At 46.0% G+C, this 20,753-nt stretch overlaps 1 protein-coding gene across 1 annotated transcript in view; it reads left to right on the plus strand.

The window, feature by feature from the left end:
- Window positions 1–20,420, plus strand: part of scarf2 (scavenger receptor class F, member 2) — a 59,827-nt gene extending 39,407 nt beyond the window's left edge. Inside the window, exons 8-11 of the mRNA XM_055655871.1 lie at window positions 3,676–3,793; window positions 9,850–9,974; window positions 16,519–16,671; window positions 17,913–20,420. Of these exons, the coding sequence (XP_055511846.1) occupies window positions 3,676–3,793; window positions 9,850–9,974; window positions 16,519–16,671; window positions 17,913–19,162 (1,646 nt within the window). The 3' untranslated portion in view covers window positions 19,163–20,420. The remainder of the gene's footprint in view (window positions 1–3,675; window positions 3,794–9,849; window positions 9,975–16,518; window positions 16,672–17,912) is intronic.
- Window positions 20,421–20,753: the final 333 nt, after the last annotated feature.

Raw genomic sequence — 20,753 nt, forward strand, 5'->3', positions numbered from 1 at the left:
TGGACGGGGAAGGAATTCCAGTGTCAGTGAAGCAAACCATTGGTCAGATTGAATAAAGCAGTGAAATGCTTATTTTATAATGACCCCTGGGCTTGGATGAACTCCAAACTAAGGGCCATTTATTGAAGCTCATCATTCTTGTAACAAATGAATGGAGTTAGATATTGTTCATTCCGGAGTAGCCGGATCCGCTGTTAAAATCAAAAACACCACGTCTTAGTTTAGTTCAGTTTAGAGATACAGCATGGTAACAGCTCCTTCGTCCTACCGAGACCGCACAGACCAGCAATCACCCACAGATTAACACTGTCCCACACACTAGGGACAATTTACATTCATACCAAGCCAATAGGCCTACAAACCTGTATGTTTTTGGAGTGTGGGAGGAGACCGTACATCTCGGAGAAAGCCCATGCAGATCACAGGGAGAACCTACAAACTCATACAGACAAGCACCCATAGTCAGGATTGAACCTGGGTCTCTAGCACTGTAAGGCAGCAACTCTAACGCTGTGCCACCGTGCCACCCTTGATCTTGGCACCATATTTGCATTTACATTTAAGAGACTACTGGATAGGCACATAGATGTGTAGGGAGTGGATGGATACAGATTATATGCAGGCAGGTCAGAGTTGGTCGGCATCAGGTTCAGCACAGACATTGTGGACTGAAGGGCCTGTTCCTGTACTGTATGTTCTATGGTTGCTCCTGGAGGCTGGGATCATTCACTCAGGTGGGAGATGGCATGGTTGCTCGGTGTGTGAGTTGCACTTTGATGGAGGATCTTCCACCCATTTTAATTTGCCATCAAACAGAGAGGAAAAAGGGGGAGCTTTGGCAGTGAAGGCATCTAATGTGCCTGGGGGTTTTGGATAAAGCTCCGAGCTTCTTGGCCAGATAACAGTGGGATGGTTGTTAGTGCAACCCTGTCTGTCACGGTACGAGGTATTCTTCAAGCTGAAAATCCAGAGGAAAACAAAGAAAGATAGATGCATAATCTTCACACCTCCACATTCACTCTCTCAAAGCTGAACTGGGAGTCAGTCTGAAGAAGGGTCTCGACCCGACACTTCATCCAATCCTCCCAGAGATGCTGCCTGGCCCCCTGTTACTCCAGTGTCTATCTTCTCTCAAAGCTGAAGCTCAGCTGAGAACTGGACAGGCTACGCGGCTTAATAGTAGCGGAATTGTGAATGGAGCAAAACTCTGCAGGGTTATTTTTGAACCGATCCTCTGAAAGAAAGATGTTCATTGATGAAGCGGCTGAAGGTTGCAGCTTGGGCTGAGGATGTTGCCCCCGGGATCATGCAGCTAGATGACAGATTAAGGACACTTTGTGAATGGAGCTTTTGTCCGGGTTTTCCCTCAGTTTGGATACTCTGGCGCCTGTGTATGAACGAGCAATCACATGGGAGCCCTGCCAGACTCTATATTTGTCTGAGCAGATGACCAAGTACAATAATGCCCACATGACATGGCTGTGTGCCCCTTCAATGGAAGCAAATCTCTGGATAAGTGTTGCGCGTTCCTGACACAATTATTGCTGAGGCGTCTTAGCAAGATCGTATCACTTTATCTCTTAAAAACATGTGAAATAAGAGCAGGAGTAAGTTTGAAAGCTTGTTTTGCCACTCATTAAGGTCATGGCCAAAACCTGGCTTGTTTTCTCTGGAGCATCGGAGGCTGAGGGAAGGCCAGAGAAGAAGATACAATGATGAGAGGGATATGAGTTTATCGGCAGTCAAAATCTTTTTTCCTGGGTGGAAATGTCAAAGGGCATAGAGATGTATGGGATAAGTTTAATGGAGATGTGTGGGGTAAGGTTTGTACACAGGGTTTAGGTTTTCTTCTTATCGAGTCCACACACAAGATTTGAAGTTGTTCAGCCAGAGTCGACCACACGTCTCGGCATCTGCGTACAATGGTGTCTGTCTTGTCGCTTCTTGTGTGTGGTGGTGGAATGATTGGTGGAAACAGGGCTGCGACCTGAAGGCTCCTTCCTTGACCCCAGGGGTTAGGTGATATTAGTTGCACGGAGAGTTTGGACAAATCAGGATTGTTATCTCTGGGACGCGAGAGTTTGAGGGAAGATCTCAAACTACAGTATTTATCATTCTCATTATCATTATCGTCCTTTTATTGTCATCATGCAAAGCAACAATTGTACCGTGCAAAATGAGAAGACGTTTCTCAGGGAATACATCGCACATAAAAACTTAAACATTTCACGCATAAATAAAAACAATCCAGTTCCTGTAAAAACAGTACGAAGAGTTTAAAAAAAAAGTGCAGGTAAAAAAAAGCAACATTAAAACACAAGTAGGAAATAAATAAATAAATAAATAAATAAATAAATAAATAAATAGAACATCACCCCTGACAGCACATTCCAGACACCCACCACCCACTGTGTACAACATTAGGGTGGCACGTCTCCTTTAAGCTTTGCCCCTCTTACCTTAAAGCTATGCACTTTAGTCTTTGACATTTCTATTCTAGGGAGAAGAAAAAGTCCTACCTGCTGTATCTCTGCCCCTCATAATTGTACGTACTTCTATCAGGTCTCCCCTCAACCTCCGGCATTGAGGTTTGTCCAACCACTCCTTGTAGCTAATACCACCTAATTCAGGCAGCAAACTTCTTCTGCAACCTCTCCAAAGCCTCCATATCTTTCCTGTAATGGGACGACCAGAACTGCACGTTACACTCTAATCAAGTATGAACCTCTCAGTCCATCAATCTGGTACATTCCTCGTTCCCAGCCGATGATAAATGAATGTAATTCCCATTTTTAAGTAGCATGTGCTGATATTCCTCATTTCTTTGTAAAACTGTGATGTAAAGTTTGCTCATGTCTCTGTAACATTCCATCAACTTTGTATTTTTCAGTTCAACACTAATATACTGTGTATTTCATAATAGAAAAATTCAATATAAAAATCAGTTTCAAATATCCACGTCCTTCAACGTAACTTGTAGGAAGGAACTGCAGATAATGGTTTAAACTGAAGATAGACACAAAAAGCTGGAGTAACTCAGCGGGACAGGCAGCATCTCTGGAGAGAAAGAATGGGTGACGTTTCGAGTCTGAAGAAGGGTCTCACCCATTCCTTCTCTCCAGAGCTGCTGCCTGTCCCGCTGCGTTACTCCAGCTTTTTGTGTCTATCTTCATTGTAACTTGTTGATCCATCCTGGAATCCAATTTGGAAACAGCCCTTCTGCCCACCGAGTCCGTGCCGACCTGCAATCATCCGTACACTAGTTCCATCCTTCACACCAGGGACTATTTACAGAGCTCGTGACCTACAGACCTGTACATCTTTGGAGTGTGGGAGGAAACCGGAGCACCCGGAGAAAACCCACAGGAGAATGGTGCAAACTCCATTAAGACAGCTGAGATAGTGAGGAACGAACCCGGGTCTCTGGCACTGTAAGGGGAAAAACTCTACCACTGCGCCAATCTGCCACCCTGTTGTGCTTAATAAAGTAGATTCTTGATTAGGAAAGGCATCAAAGGCGATGGAGAGCAGGCAGGAGAATGGGGCTGAGAGGGAAAATAGAATGGCAGAGCAGACTCGATGGGCCGAATGGCCTAATTGTGCTCCTATGTCTCATGGAGAGGATGCAGGTTTGTCTGTTTCTTGGGCTGCTCACCTCTCTTCCTCTCGACGCAGGTTCCAATGGGCGAGTTGGAGTGATCGCAGCCGGCTGTCTGATACTGTTCCTGTTACTCCTGCTCCTGCTGTTCTCGTGCTGCTACTGTCTCTGTCACAAGAAGAATCAAGGAAATGAGTGAGTACTCCACCACGCGGGTAGAGGGGTCAATTCTCAGACAATCACGCTCCCAATCTCTCAGCTCTTTTAATATGGAAACATAGAAACACAGAAAATTGTTGCAGGGGTAGCCCATTCAGCCCTTCGAGCCAGCACCGCCATTCAATATGATCATGGCTGATCATCCAAAATCAGTACCCTGTTTCGTCTTTTTCCCCCTATCCCTTGATTCCATTAGTCCTTAGAGCTAAATCTAACTCTCTCTTGAAAAGGTCAGACTATCACCATTGCTTGAGTTTGGTGTCAACTGATGAGATGCTTGTCTGCTCCATCTGTTGTAACAGGTCACAACTTTAGACTTTACTTTATACTTTAGAGATACAGCACGGAAACAGGCCCTTCGGCCCACTGAGTCCATGCCGACCAACGATCACCCCGTACGCTAGCATTATCCTACACACTATGGAAGGATTATCATTTCACTGAAGCCAATTAAGCTACAAACCTGTATGTCTTTTGAGTGTGGGAGGAAGCCGGAGCACCCGGAGAAAACCCACGTGGTCACAGGGAGAACGTACAAGCTCCGTACAGACAGCACCCACAGTCAGGATCAAACCAGGGTCTGGAGTGCTGTAAGGCAGCAACTCTACTGCTGCGCCACTGGCTGCCCCAAAAATGACCTTCCTGAAGCTCATTGATATTTCTCAATTCATACTCTGGTCCAAAATAACAGCAGGATGATGTTGATTGGGACTTAAAGGTGTTGAAAGGACTTTATACTTTGGAAGTGCAGGAAGGTAGGAAAAGATAACGAGTGGCTCTGTTAATTAAGGATGGTCTGTGTTCAATAGACAGGGATCATAACATTTTCAGAAGCCAGGAAATAAGAGGCAATTTGTGGAAGATAAGAGATAATAAAGGCAAGAAGTCACTTTGTGATCGGTATATAAAGCCCAGAATGATAAACAGATGGTAGGACAGGGTATAGTGGAGAAAATAATGGGAGCTTGTGATAAAGGGGTAACTATAATGTTGGAGGTTTTTAATCTCCATATCGGCAAGAAAAATCAGATGAGCAGTAGAGCTAATAGGACTTGATGTTTCAATCCCTGTAGTAATTTGGCACTCTTGATATTAGCAGTGGGATTGGAGTGGTGAAAGGTAGGGTAGGTACATCATCAGGGTCTTTAGGTGGGCACCCTCCTTCTCTGACATTTCATTGATAAGTCCACAACGTCTCCAGACAGCTCAACGGTGATACCTGGCATTCCAGGTACACCCCCCCCCCCCCCCCCCCCCCATTCCCTCCTGTCTTCATCTTGCAGTCCAATTGTTGTCTTTCCTTTTAATCCAAATCCAATTGCAGCTTTTTCCTGCAGAATTTGACTGTGAGTTGATTGCTTGTTGGAGGGACCCTTCACCCCCATTTTCTTCAATAGACTGGTCATAAATTCAGCAACGAATCCTCTGCATCCCACTTCTACAGGGGAAATCTTGGTTTTCCAGCCATTCTGGGCAGCTTCAGTTGCCAGTTTAGAGTACTTGGTCTTTTTCCTCTCATAAGCTTCTTCAACACCATCTTCCCATGGCACTGTCAATTCCATGACGTATGCTAACTCGGCTGCTTTGGACCACAGGACCATGTCTGGCCGGAGTGTTGTAGCCACAATGTCTGGGGGAAATAGCAGAAGTAGCCGAGATAAAGAGTTCTAGATGAAGAGTTAAAAGAATGTTTAAAGGATAGTTTGTTATAACTGCACATCTTTGTCAATGAAAAAGCATGCAACACTAGACCTGGTGTGGTACAAGGAGACAGAATTATAATTAATGACCACTGAATGAATGAAGGCTTCCTTAAGTATTAGCAATCAAAATATGGTTAAAGTTTACATTCCTTTTGAAGGAGAGGAGCATAAATACAAGGCTTGTAGCTGAAACTTAAATCAGGGAAATCGTGAAAGCATGAAAGTAGAAACTGTTAACGTGAACTGGAAAATTAGGTTACAAGATCAATGAGTTGAGATGTAGCAATAGATTTAAAGGGAATCTTTCAGAATACAGAGAAAAGATATATCCAATGAAGGAGAGAAATACCATGGGGAATTCCACCAAATGTGGTCAATGAGAGTATCAAACTTACTGACAAACATAATTGCAGAAAGATGCATGTCAGATCAGAAGGTTCAATTGAACAATAAGAACAACAAATGTTGCCTCATAGATTAATAAAGGAAGAAGAATTTGTTTTATTTACAACGAGCTAGAAATGCACGAACTGATATATAAATATATATATGTATATATGTGTGTGTGTGTGTGTGAGTGTGTGTATACACACGTATATATATTTCATATAGAAAATATTTTAAAAAAAAGGGCTTACTGTTACTAAAGAGAGTGGGGAATTAACAATGGAGAATTCGGAAAAAGGGAGGAATTTGGAAAAAATACTTTCAGGTACAAGAACAATGTTTAAAAGACATTTCGACAAGCACTTGGATAGGAATGGTTTAAACGGATATGGACCAAACCTGGGCAGGTAGGACTAGTGTAGATGGGAAATCTTTGTCAGCATGGACTAACTGGGCTGAAGGGCCTGTTTCTGTGTTGTATGACTCTACGGCCAGGATTGTAGTCCTGTACAATGTATGAACCTTCAGGCTGACAAATCCCAGAGTCCTGATGGTCTACGTCCCAGAGTCTCAAGAGAAGCGGCCAATTGAGATAGTTAATGCGGTCATGAGAAAGTGGGATAACATAGAAGAACTATGGCTGGGGGTCGGTGTGGACTCAGTTGGTCGAAGAGCCAGTTTCCATGCTGCATCGCTGGAAAAAAAAAATCAACAAAATTCCCAGGTTTAGATTCGGGGAAGTTTCTATTGGATTTGAAAATAGCAGATGTAACTTATTCACTTAAAAGGGCAGGGAAACAGAAAACAGAAAACTGTTGGCCAGTTAGCTGAACATCTTTTATAGAAAAATGTTTGAAGAAAATACTAAATGAGGAACTGAGAAAAATTCAAAATATTCTTGTAAATTCAACATGGTTTCATGAAAGGAAAATCAATTTATAAATGTTCTTTGAAGAGAAAACACATGCCGTGAGTAAAGGGGAACTGGTGACACACAAAACCGCAAATGTTGCAATCTAGATCAAACACAATGTGCTGGAGGAACTCAGTGGGCCAGGCAACATCTGGGGAGGATAGACACAAATAGCTGAAGTAACTCAGCGGGTCAGGCAGCATCTCTGGAGAGAAGGACTGGGTAACGTTTCGGGTCGAGATCCTTCTTCAGATAAAATATACCTCAGATCTCCTCTAAACCATTTATCCCGTAAACTAAACCAAAGGTTATTGGTTAGTAAGCGTGCATGTACAGCAGACAGTTAAGAAAGCAAATGGCAGTTGGCCTACATAGCAAGAGGATTTGAGTATAGGAGCAAGGAGGTCATACTGCAGTTGTACAGGGCCCTGATAAGGCTGCATCTGGAGTATTGAGTGCAGTTGTGGTCTCCTAGTTTGAGGAAGGATATTCTTGCTATTGAGGTTCACCAGGTTTATTCCTGGGATGGCGGGGCTGACATGTGATGAAAGAATGGATTGACTGGGCTTATATTCACTGGAATTTTAAAGGATGAGAGGTAATCTTATAGAAATATATAAAATTATTAAAGGATTGGACAGGCTAGATGCAGGAAAAATGTTCCCGATGTAGGGGAAGTCTAGAACCAGGGCTCACAGTTTAAGAATGAGGGGTAGGCCATTTAGGACTGAGATGAGGAAAAACATTTTCACCGAGAGAGTTGTGAATCTGTGGAATTCTCTGCCATAGAAGGCAGTGGAGACCAATTCACTGGATATATTCAAGAGAGAGTTGGATATAGCTCTTAGGGCTAATGGAATCAAGGCATATGAGGGGAAAGTAGGAATGGGGTACTGATTCTGCATGAAATACCCTGATCATATTGAATGACGGTGTTGGCTCGATGGGCCGAATGGCCTACTCCTGCACCTATTTTCTATGTTTCTATGTTTCTATATTTTAGATATATCATAAAGTCATAAGAGCTAGGAGCGGAATTAGGCCATTCGACCCGTCAAGTCTGCTCCGCCATTCGATCATAGCTGATCTATCTCTCCCTCCTAACCCATTGTCCTGACTTCTCCCTTTAACTTCTGACACCAATCATGAATCTATCTATCTCTGCCTTAAAAATATCCATTGACTTGGCTTCATAGTCTTCTGCGGCTAAGAATTCCACAGATTTACCACCCTATGACTAAAGAAATTCCTCCTCATCACCTTCCTCAAGGAAGTCCTTTAATTCTGAGGCTATGACATCTAGTCCTAGACTCTCCCACTGGGTGGAAACATCCTCCCCACATCCACTCTATCCAAGCCTTTGGATGTGTCTATTTGGGGAGCATTGAATATCGAATGATAAACTGCAATTCCCTCCACAAAGGCTGCCTGACCCGCTGAGTTCATCCAACACTTTGTGTAATGAAGGGGAATGGGTAGCTGTACGCTCCTGTGATCTCTGGAAGCCGTAAGATAAGGTGCCAGATCAGGGATTATTGTTGAAAGTAAAAGCTCATAGTGTAAACCTTTAGAAAGTGGCAGTCACAGAAAAAATTACACAAAGTGCAGGAGTAACTCAGCGGGTCAGGCAGCATCTCTGGAGAAAATGGATAGCCGAACTCTTCTTCAGACTTGTGTCTGACATGTATAGAAGGTTGGCTGGTTAGCAAACTGTAAGCATAAATAGGATTCATGTGGTTAGCAAGACCACACACCACAGGGTTGCATACCACATGGATGGTGCTGAGGCCAAAACTCTTTGCAAGTTTTCCAAGATTAAGTTATAAATGGTTTGGTTGCTAAATTTGCTGTTCTTACTAAACTATGAAGAGGGCACAAGGAAGCTGGAAAGAAATTAAGATAAATTGGATGTGTGGACTAGAATAATGTGGGAGAGTCATCCGTCCATTTTGACAGCAAAAAGAAAAGACCAAAGACAATTTTCTCCCCCAACATTTGCAATATAACGGAGAATGAAAGGCTGGGCAATGTTGACTAATGGGTCTGGATGGAACTGGCAGAGCCTTTGAAATCTGTTCTGCTGAAGCTAATGAAGCTGAACTTCAGATGGATGGTGTAGCGTGTTGAGTCACAGCGGTGCAACAGGTAGAGCCGCTACCTCACAGCACCAGAGACCAAGGTTCGATCCTGACCTCGGCTGCTTTCTGTGGGGCGTTTGCACGCACACCCTGTGACTGCATGGGTTTCCTCTAGGCGCTCTGTTTTCCACCCACATCCCAAACACATGCGGATTTGTAGGTTAATTGGCTCTTGGTAAATTGCCCGCAGTGTGCAGGGAGTGGATGGGAAAGTGGGATAACTAGTGTGAAGGGATGATCGATGGTCGGCGTGGACTTGGTGCGTGGTGAGGCCTGTTTCCATGCTGTATCTGTCTAGGTTCGAGAGAGTCAAAGAGTGTTTTGGTGTCACATGTCCTGATCAGGGTGAAATTTGGGTTTAGATGCAGCAGGAAAAAAGGCCTAAATCTAAAATTAAAAAGTAAACCTAAAAATGTAAAACTATTCCTCAGTGACGTTTGCAGTACCAACAGGGAATACATTTCTGGGCACAGACCTATGGATGATATTAATGTCACTATCACTATGGTCCAGAAACATTTACACAGATACATGGATAGGATCGGATGATTGGGATATGGGCCAAACGCAGGCAGGTGGGATAAGTGTAGATGGGGCATGTTGGTCGGAGTGGGAATGTTGGGCCAAATGGTCTATTACATGCTGTATGACTCTATGACTATATCATTGACTTTTAGAAGTGCTGCTGAGAAGATTCGTTTTTGTGTGGTCGGCATGGGCATGTTGGGCAGAAGGGCCTGTTTCCACACTCTATGACTCTATGAGCAGTGCATGTGGCTGGACAGTGCACAGTGAACTGGAACACCTGAGATGCAACCCCTTCCCCCCCCGCAGGAAGAGATTTGCAGAGTGGTTGTCATTAACTAACACTATGCTTTATCCCCATTCCAGTTCGAACCAGGTCATCACTGTCAGAGGCAAGCAGGCACGGCGGCGTCTACGTGGCACCATCAGTCAGATCAGCACCAAGCTGCCAAGAATTCCCATTAAACGGCAGAAATTCCCCAAGGTTGTAGGTGAGCAGTTTGTTTGCAAACACAATGACATTTAGTTTGCACAAATGTATATTTCATTCAAGAACGTTGGCGGATCTGTGGAATGAGCTGCTTGAAGTGAGCACAATAACAATTTTTAAAAGACATTTCAATAAGTACATGGGCAAGAAAGGTTGAGAAGGAGAGACAGAAAATGCTGGAGTAACTCAGCTGGTCACACATGTCTGGAGTTTACTTTAGACGTGACTTTAGAGATATAGCAAGGAAACAGGCCCTTTGGCCCACCGAGTTATCAGTGACCAGGGATGACCCTGGACTATCAAGCCAGCACTATCTTACACACTAGCAACAATTTATATTACTATCGAAACCAATTAACCTACAAATTTGTACGCCTTTGGAGTGTGGGAGGAAACCGGAGCACCCGGAGAAAGCTCACGTTGTCACAGAGAGAATGTACAAACTCCGTTCATACAGCACCTGTAGGCAAGATCAAACCCGGGTCTCTGGTGCTGTGAGGAAGCAACTCTACCACTGCGCCACTGTGCTGCCTGGAGAAAATATATAGGTGCGTTTTCGGGTCAAGACCCTTCTTCAGACTTGAAACATCATCTATCCATTTTCTCTAGAGATGCTCCCTGCCCCGCCGAGTTAGTCCAGCATTTTGAGTCTACTAAGGTTTCGAGAGACACGGGCCACATGCGGGCAAATGGGACCAGCTTAGATGGGGCAATCTTGGATGGTATGGATGAGTGGGGCCGAAGGGCCTGTTTCCGTCCTGTATGACTACTGTATTTGCCCTCATATATCTATTTTTTGATCGTACCCGGTGAAGTAATTTGAACATTCTACCAGTTTTGGAGGACAGAATAAGTACAAATTGTTTTTGTGTTAAAATTTACTCCAACGTGAATATCTTGCTAATGTACGGCACTGAATTGAGATTAGGAATGGGCCAATTAATGAACATGCCAGAAATCAGATGTACTTCATGTTCACTTTCCATTGGTTCCAATTTTAAAGCAGCCTTTTTTTAGTTCCATAGCCCTGGGTTATTTTATTGGAAACTGCTGCGTTAAATATTTTTTAATCTAAACTCTCCAAGGAACCAAATGGAAAAGTAAACATTCTTGCAGTTTTGTTTAAATATACAAAGCTGCACGTTATGGAAATCAAACTCACCCTTGGAAAACTTTGAGGTAGATGTCAAGTCATGGTATAAAGTTTAAAGCTCCCATCTAGAAACCTCCTGACTGTGGCTGTTCCAAACTAGCCCAAGCGAGGTGATGTTTGAACCTTTCCGTGGCCAGCCCGATAGACATGCACTGTCAAGTCCACTTGGGTTATGGCTGGGGAACAGGGCATTGAAGAGAGCACAGCAGCTTAGTGGTATTGTTATTTATAGAGCTGAGCCAGTGAATTTATCGCTAGCTTTTCCTCCCTGACACAATCTGACCCCCTGGACACTTAGGCCGAACAGAAGTTGGTGAGCTAAGTCTCCAATGCTGGGGCAACTCAGCGGGTCAAGCAGCATACGTTCATAATAGTAGTAGAATTTGGCCATTCAGCCCATCAAGTCCACTCCGCCATTCAATCATGGCTGATCTATCTCTCCGTCCTAACCGCATTCTCCTGCTGCCATATTCCCACAACCTCTGTCACCTGTAGTAATCAAGCATCCATGGAGGGAGAAAGGAACGATTGAGACTTTGAGTCAAGACCCTTCAACAGGACATCCCAATATTGAAAGTCTGACGAAGGGCCCCAACCTGAAGTTTCACTTATCCATGTTCTCCAGAGATACTGCCTGAGCCGCTGAGTTACTGCAACACTTTGTGTCTCTCTTTTGTCCTAGTGCAGGCTTGATCCGAATCATCAAGAATTCCTTTCCCCCGCCAACAGATGCTGTTTCACCCAACTAGTTCCTCCAGCAGTTCCCTTTCTCTCTCCATCCCTCCCCCATTCTCATCGTCCTGCTAGTTTCACTGTTGGTTTCCTTTCATTATCACCTCTTCCACAGCCAACAATGGACCATTGTGGGCTCCACATTTCCTGAGTCACCTCTGATTTGCTCTGTACCTTTTCATACCTCTAGTTTCCCTCTCACCTGACTCTCAGTCTGAAGGAGGGTCTAGACCCGAAACGTCACCTATTCCTTTTCTCCAGAGATTCTGCCTGACACGCTGAGTTACTCCAGCTTTTTGTGTCTATCTTCAGTGTAAACCAGCATCTGCATTTACTTCCTACACATTTCGTCTCCTCTAGCAGTTTGTTTTTTGCTCCAGATTTTAGCCTCTCTTGTGTCTCTCGGCAACATTGATGGTCTTCCTACTTTCAATGCTACTTCCAAGTGTGATTAAATGTGGAGAAACACTGATTCGTCATCTGAGAGAGGGTTGGCAGGGACAATCAGGAGGAGATTCTTGCCGATGTATGACCTAATATTTTGGGACTTTTGAAACATTTAATAGATGCTTTTATTTTCCTATTAATCTTTTATGTGACAGCTTATTACTCTGAAAGTTGCACATTGGCCACGCACAGCTGAGAACAAGAAGCACTCAGATTTTTTTCCACATTTTATAAATGAGGTTGGAAACAGTATCAATTGAAATATTTATTTCTGTGGATAGAAAGCAGAACCACAATATGTTTGCAATTGTATCCCTAAGAAACTGGAGCTGGAGAATGATGTGTGGATTGTGTGTTAAAATAAACTGGGCTGCATTCCATGAAACTTACAGAAAGCAAAACACAATAGTGTATTATTTGTCACTGTTCCATCAACAATTACTGGTGATCAACAATTCAATTGGTCTATTTTTAAGAGTCAAGAGTTGTTAATGGTATATGTACTGACACACTGAAACAATGAAATTCTTACTTGCAGAAGAATTGCAGGCCCATGAATGAAATAGCACACAGATAAATATATAACAACCAATAATACAATAAATTAGTAAGTAATATTCGGTAACCGTACAAAACTGAAGTCCGTGGTACAACCAGCAGCACTGTCCATCGAAGGTCATAGTTGCTGAGGTAGTGGTTAATGTTGTGCAGTGTTCAAGAGTTTAGGGCGGCCACTGTGGTGCAGCGGTAGAGTTGCTGCCTTACAGCGCTGGAGACCCGGGTTCGATCCCGACTACAGGTGCTGTCTGTACGGAGTTTGTACGTTCTCCCTGTGACCTGCGTGGGTTTTCTCTGCGGTCTTTGGTTTCCTCCAACACGTTCAGGTATGTAGGTTAATTGGCTTGGTGTATGTGTAAAAAATTGTCCCTAGTGTGTGTCGGATAGTGTTAATGTGCGGGGATCGCTGGTCAGTGTGGACTCGGTGGGCCAAAGGGCCTGTTTCTGTGCAGTATTCAAAAACTGATAAAAAATAAAACTGAAGATGGTGGTTGGGAAGAAGCTGTTCCCAAATGGTCATGGTTTTCAGGCCCCGGTACCTACTTTCTGATGGCAGCAGCGAGGCCATGGTGGTGTGGGTCGTGGTGTGGGTCTCTGATGATGTTGGCTGGATTATTGAGGCAGCGCCTCTTATAGATCCCTTCAATGGAGGGAAGGTCAGTACCTATGATGGACCGGGCAGTGTCCACCATTCTCTGTAATCTACTTAATTCCTGGGCATTCGTGTGCTGAACCAGGCACTGATACTACCAGTCAGTATCTCACCACTGCATACCTTTAGAACCTCGATAGAGTATTCTTTGACATACCCAAACTCCTCAATCTTCTAGGGATGTATACAGATATTGGAACATTGAAATGTTATAGCCCAATTCAAGGCCATTCGGCCCATTAAGCTAGTATCGGTTTTTAGTTGGGCAGTTCCATCCGTCCCATTCCCTTGCTTTCTCCCCATAATTATGTCAAATAATCTTTCTTGACTATTTATCCAATTCCCTTTCGAAAAACCATGAACATTTATGTTTCTATCATCCCTCGTGGCAGTGGATTCCTGACAACAAACAACTCTGTAGCTAGACTGTGGTTCTTGCCTCCCATCTACTTCATTGGAAACCTTTGAACTATCTTTAATCAGACTTTATCTTGCACTAAACATTATTCCCTTCATCCTGTATCTGTACATTGTGGATGGCTTGATTGTAATCATGTGGGGTCTTTTTGCTGACTGGAGATCGCACACCTGTGTGGGTGTGAGTTTTCACTGCCCCTCGGAACACGTGACAATAATGAACTAAACTATATACACTAAAGTAAACATGATTAACCCAGTAACTGGTCATCAGCAAACAAGATACAAATCATTGGGCTCACTTAAACTCAGTGATGACTTTATTGCTGTGTCTGGTCCACTGTTTTTTCTGGATTCTAGTGAATTAGCTACACGGGGAGTTTGGACAATCATTGATTGCTTTCTCTAGAATGCTGGAGGTTGAGGGGCTGGTTACCTGATAGAACTATGTCAAATTATGACAGGCATAGATAGGGTAGACATTCAGAACATAGGGGAGGCATGGTGGCGTAGGGGTAGAGCTACTGCCTTACAGCGCCAGAGACACGGGTTCAATCCTGACTACGGGTGCGGTCTGCACGGAGTTTGTACATTCTCCCCGTGACCTGCGTGGATTTTCTCCGAGATCTTCGGTTTCATCTCACACTCCAAAGACGTACAGGTGTGTAGGTTAATTGACTTGGTATAAATTTCAATTGTGGACTCGGTGGGCCGAAGGAGCAGTTTCCATGCAGTATCTCTAAAGTAAACTGAACTAAACATTTTTCCCAGGGTGGAAATGTCAAAGACTAGAGGACATAGTCTTAAGGCAAGATTATTTTATACAGAGGGGGGTGAGTGCCTGGAACGCGCTGCCAGAGGTGGTGGTGGAGGCATTTAAGAGGCTTTTAGATAGGCACATGGATATGCAGGGAATGGAGGAATACTTAGATCACCTACAGACAGATGAGATTAGTTTATCTTCACATTAACATGGACATTGTGGGCCTGTCCCTGTGCTGTACTATTCTATGTCCAATCTTTACTGATATTTGTGGGTTGCATTCAACACTGAACTTTAAAATTCATCTTTTAGTTTTAGTCTGACATTATGGGCTGTTAGTGTGCTATTAATTTCTATGAAGAAACAAGGAACTGCAGATGCTGGTTTAAAAAGAAACACAAAGTGCTGGAGTAACTCAGTGGGTCAGACAGCATCTTTGGAGAACGGGGATATGTGGTATTTTGGGTTGGGACTTGAAGGCTCTCGACCAAAAACATCTCCTACCCACGTCCAGAGATGCAGTCTGACCCGCTGAGTTACTCCAGAACTTTATGTATGTAATTTTCTATGTTCAATGTCCTGTTAGCAGCTCCAATGCTCCTGTTAGTCTCTCTGCTCACAGAGAAACAAGGTTGGATTTTGTCTCGGCTGCCTGGCAGCTTGCCTGAAACATTATTTTTTTTCCTGCGTCCCTTGGCACATAATAGGGAGGTAGATGTGGAAGCAATGATTAGCAGATCCACCATAATCACCGGCAGCTGGCGCAGCAGCTAATGAAAGAGCCCACATCAAAGCTGGGCGCCACACAAACTCCAAAGGTTAGGAATTCTTCACATGTTCCTGAGGCATCGCCATGGTGTCACATCCATGTTAGTAAACAGCTCAGTTAGCATCCCCCGACCTCACAATGCAAAATGCCTTTCAGTTTCTCAGCATGACGATGGCATAGACTGCATGGGGCAATGTAGGGACAAGGTTGGGGCGAAGGGGGATTTATTCTAAGCAGGAAGCTGTGCCACAGAGACATAGAGCGTTTTCGGCTGTTTTACGTGAAACAGGAGAGCTCAGTAAACACGGTGTCGAAGGCAGTTTGTGTCTGGGTTCATCATAGCCTGGTTCTGCAACACGAGTGCCCAGGAACAAAGGAGGGGGCTGCACGGTGGTGCTGCGGTAGAATTGCTGCCTTACAGTGCCAGAGACCCGGGTTCAATCCTGACTACGGGTGCTGCCTGTACGGAGTTTATACATTCTCCCAATGACTGCATGGGTTTTCTCCGGGTGCTCTGGTTTCCCCCCATGCTGCAAATACATTCAGGTCTATAGGTTAAGTGCCGTCAGTAAAATTGTAAATTGTCCGTAGTGTGTAGGATAGTATTAGTGTAAGGGGGTGATCGCTGGTGTGTGCAGACTCGGTGGACTGAAGGGCCTATTTGCATGCTGTATCTCTGAAGTCTAAGACTGTGGTACATACTGCCCAGTCCAACACAGGTACTGACCTCCCCACAATTGAAGGGATCTATACCAACTGCAGCCTTAAAATGCCAGCCATTACCATCAGAGACCCACACCACCCAGGCCACACTCTCATTTCACTATTGGGATAGAAGGTGTATTGCATTTACGAGCCTGTTATGCTGCTGCAAGTCAAAATAGCATTTGATGGAGACAGGTGTGGGGGAAGCAAGGGGATGAGGGACTGGAGTGCTTCTGTGCCCAAAACAGTCCTGGCAGAGTCACGTCATTGACGGCTGAGCAGGTGATGTGGGCTCCATGCGCTTTGTTGGTTCACCATTCTCATTGCTGGTCTTGTGATGTCTTTACAGTGGCCCATCACGACATGGAAAACACCCTAAACTGTAGCTACATTGAGCCGCCTTCCATGATGGATCAGCCTTCCCCCTCTTGGTCTTCCCACGGCTCCTTCTCTTCATTCGACACAGCAGACGATGGCCCCGTGTACTGTGTACCTCACGAGGGTGAGTACAGCGATGTGCGTGTAAGTGCGTGAATGTGTCTGTGTGTGTGTGAGTGTAAATGGTAGTGTGTGTGTATGCATGAGTGTGCGAATGTATGTGCAAGTGTGCGTATGTGTGTGTGCTGGTGTGAATGAATGTCCGATTGTATATGTGAGTGTGTGTGCATGTGCATTTGTGTGTGTATATGTATGTACGTGTGAGTGTGTGTGAAAGTAAGTGGCTGTGTGTGATTACAAAACCCGATTAAAGTTGCCTTTCTCTTCTGGACGAACCATTTATGCTCTTGTGGTCAACTGCTCAATGAAGGGGCATCTTTATTATTAAGCACATAGAACAGGGATTTACCTCCTCTTTCCCCATTCCACTGGCTTTACATTTCACTACCCTTCTTACTCTGACACCCTTTTGTCTCCTTATCACCTCCAGCCTTTGTCACAAACTCCGCCTATCTGCCGTTCACCCCCCACTCACCTGTATCCATCTATCACTCGACAGACTTTGCCCCAACCCCATGGCTCCTTCCAGCTCCCCCCCCCCCCCCCCCCCCCCCCCCAGTCCATCACTGAAGATGGGTCCCGACCTGAAACATCGCCTGTCCATTCCCTCCACTGATGCTGCCTTGAAGCACTGTTCCTCCAGCACTTTGTTTCTTTATATGGAACGAGATGCTGGAGGAAGTAGTTGAGACAGGTAACATATCAGCATTTAAAAGGCATCTGGACAATGTGTTTTTTTTAAATTGAAGCCACACTTTGGAGTATGGGAGGAAACAGAGCACCCGGAGAAAACCCAAACGGTCACGGAGAGAACTCCAAACTCCGTACAGACAGCACCCATAGTCAGGATCGAACTGGGGTGCTGTAAGGCAGCAACTCCACCACTGCGCCACCGTGCAGAGACTATGGGGAGTAGGTGGGAGACTGGGGTTGAGAGGGAGAGATACATCAGTCATGGTTGAATGGCGGAGTGGTCATTCGATGGGCCGAAGGTAGACACAAAATGCTGGAGTAACTCAGCAGATCAGGCAAACCCATCCCTTCTATCCGGAGATGCTTCCTGTCCCGCTGAGTTACTCCAGCATGTTGTGTCTACCTTTGATTTAAACCAGCATCTGCAGTTCTTTCCTACACATTCGATGGGCCCAATGGCCTAATTCTGCTCCTGTGACTAATGATCTTATGAAAACATGTGCCGTTGTCGGTGTGGCCACTCTGACGTGAAGCTTTGTCCCCGTTTTACAGAGAGCATGGTGGAGATCGGCGTGCGTGAGAAGGTGACCGCCATGGAGAGAGCGGCCGCCCCGATCAGCGAGGAGGATGCCGGAGAGTACACGTGTTTGAAGGGCGATCCCGGCGACATGCTGCTGCTGAAACTGTCCGACAGCGAAGCCTCCAGCAACGGCTCTGGATCCACCAGCGGCGGGGCGGTTTACGCCAGGGTGGCACGGTTGTCCAAACAGTCCAAGGACAGCGACATCAGCACCAACACCAGCAGCAGCCGGGACAACACCAACACGTGCGGCAAACAGCCGTCCCCCGAGCGGACCAAGCCTCCCCCTCCCGACCCTTCCACCAAGCCCAAGTTATCCTGGATCCACGGCAAGTTCAGCGCCGGCCAACCCAACCCGAGGTCTCCGACTCTGGAGAAGGCAGTCCCTCACGCCGAGGTCCACCACGGCCCTCCTGAAGGCAGGAGGAGGAACCTGAGCGAGTCCTCGGCCGTTGTCTGCGGCCGGCCAGAGGATAAGAGGAGAGAGTCGGCGGAGGTCAAGCTGAGACGGAAGGACAGAGGGCAAGAGCGGCCCCGGGAACAGGAGCCCAGCAGCAGGGCTCAGAGGAGCAGGACCAGCCCAGAGCAGCTTCCCAATCTCAACGGTGGCGTGCAGAGCCCGCCCAAGAGAGGTGGACCTCCTCCTCCTCCTCTCCCCGGCGACAAGAAGCCCTGCGAGGGGAGAGAGTCTCAGAGGAGCCCGCCAAGGGCCAAGGGACGGCCGGAGGTGGTTCACCCACACCTCTCCCCAGAGGCGGTCACCATGTTGGCGGCTCAGCTCAAGGAGAAGACCCAGAGCCTGAACAAGACGGAGGGCAGCGCCAGGCAGAACGGGCTGAGCCCGGCTCACCAGCACCAGCACCAGCAGCGGGAGAAACCCACACCCCCGCAGAAAGCCAAGCGCTCCTTCGGTGCCAACAGCCCGCGGCCGGTCATCCCCACCACCACCAACCTCCAGAAGATGATCAGCCCGTCTCCGGAGCGGCAGCAGGCAGCGGGTGGCAGTGCCAGCCTGTCTGCCCTGGATCGCTGCAGCTTGCCCGAGCGGCACAGCGTCAACTGCTCCCCCCAAGCCAAGCAGGAGAAAGCGGGAGAGCAGCAGACGCCCAAACGGACGCCCATTCAAAAACCTCCCAGGAAACGCGGCAAAGACTCCACGTTGGAGTCCCACGTAAAGTCTCCCGCCCCGTCCCCCCCAGAACTGGCCGTGAGGGAGACATAACTGACCGACCGTGTCTCGCCAAAGTGTAAAAGCAGGGCTTACACCTCTCAGCGTTAACCCAAGGAGCTGCGCGGCTGTGGCAGGAAACAGCGGCGGTCCAAACGGGAGTGAAAGCTAAATGACTTAACTTCTAATATATGTACCTGAATGTGTCTTCCCCTTAGTTTTCCCCACACCCTGAAGGTCGAACGTTAACCAAAGGTGCCAAAGTGAATGAAATGACACTGACCAAAGAATCTTTCCCATGACCTTATTGGAGACTGTTGATCAGCAATGATACAGTGAGATGCTTTTTTCTTTAGAGCGAATCTTCTTTCGTCTGGACGACTTTTTGTGACATTATAATCGTCTGTCAATTTTGCATTAGTGAAGCTTTGTCCCCCAAAGGAGCATGTCAACTCCTTGTGTTATTTTATTCTGTGTCGGCTTTTGTATTTTACTCTTTTACAGCTCTCCAGTGACCAAAACAAAATTAATGGTTTAAGGGTCCAAGCCTGGGAGATAAAAAAACCTGCTTCTCATTAGGACCTAGAGTGCTGGAGTAACTGGGCAGGTCAGGCAGCATCTCTGGAGGACGGGACAGGTGACCCTCCAGCACTTTGTGTTATACTCAAGATTCCCAGCATCTGCAGTTCCCTGTGTCTACAAGGCTGCCTTTGTGCCTTGGCGACTTGCTTGGTGTGCCACCTTGCCTGTGCGACGTGGCAGGGAGAAGAGGAGAAGCCGAGGAGCCTGACTACAACCTAACCTTGGCAGGGCAGCCTCACTGTTGGCAGGAAGTGATGCCTCAAACCATTCTGGAATGGGGAGAAAATGATCCTGGGAAACAGAGAGCCCTGGGAGCAGTGCTGGCTGTTACAGGAGGGATCAGTTCACATTATACAGTGCATTTCATTGCAGAACACTGGAGTGCAGAGGATGGAGTCAGCAGTGAGGTTCTCAGCAGCTGCCGGATAAGCTTTCAGGAGCAACTTGCAAACATAGCCTGTCAAAATACCTTTTGAACTAATGTACAATTTTGCACACTGTGTGCGTGTGAAATTCAGTAACACTCGCCACCGTTCAGTAATGGCGAGGGAAGGGTTTGAACTGGCTACAGCGAACTGTGCTGCTGCCAGGACTCTCACTCTCCACTCTTGACACACTGTGTCCCAGTTTCTCTCTGCATACAATCATTTCTCTGTGTAAGATATTTTTTTTATTTCAAGTTTTATTAAAAATGCCAAGCAAAAAGAATAAAAATGTTTTCTTCCGCTAACTCCTGGTTGTGTTTCACCCCTCACACCCTGACTTCCTCTCGAAATCCCAGGAATGATTGGGTCAACATAACATCGACTTTTGTCGGCACTGGGCCTGCACTCGCTGGAGTATAGAAGGATGAAGCTTATCGAACTGCGTAAGACCTGGATAGAGTAGATGTGGAGAAGATGTTTCCACTGGTGGGAGAGTCTAAGAACAGAGGGCACAGCCTCAGGATAAAAAGACTTACCTTTAGAAATGAAATGAGGAAGAATTTCTTTAGTCAGTGGGTGGTGAATCTGTGCAATTCATTGTCACTGTCCGCTGTGGAGGCTAAGTCATTGGGTATTTT

This window comes from Leucoraja erinacea, chromosome 25 (genome assembly GCF_028641065.1).
Source record: "Leucoraja erinacea ecotype New England chromosome 25, Leri_hhj_1, whole genome shotgun sequence".
In the NCBI taxonomy this organism is placed as follows: Eukaryota; Metazoa; Chordata; class Chondrichthyes; order Rajiformes; family Rajidae; genus Leucoraja; species Leucoraja erinaceus.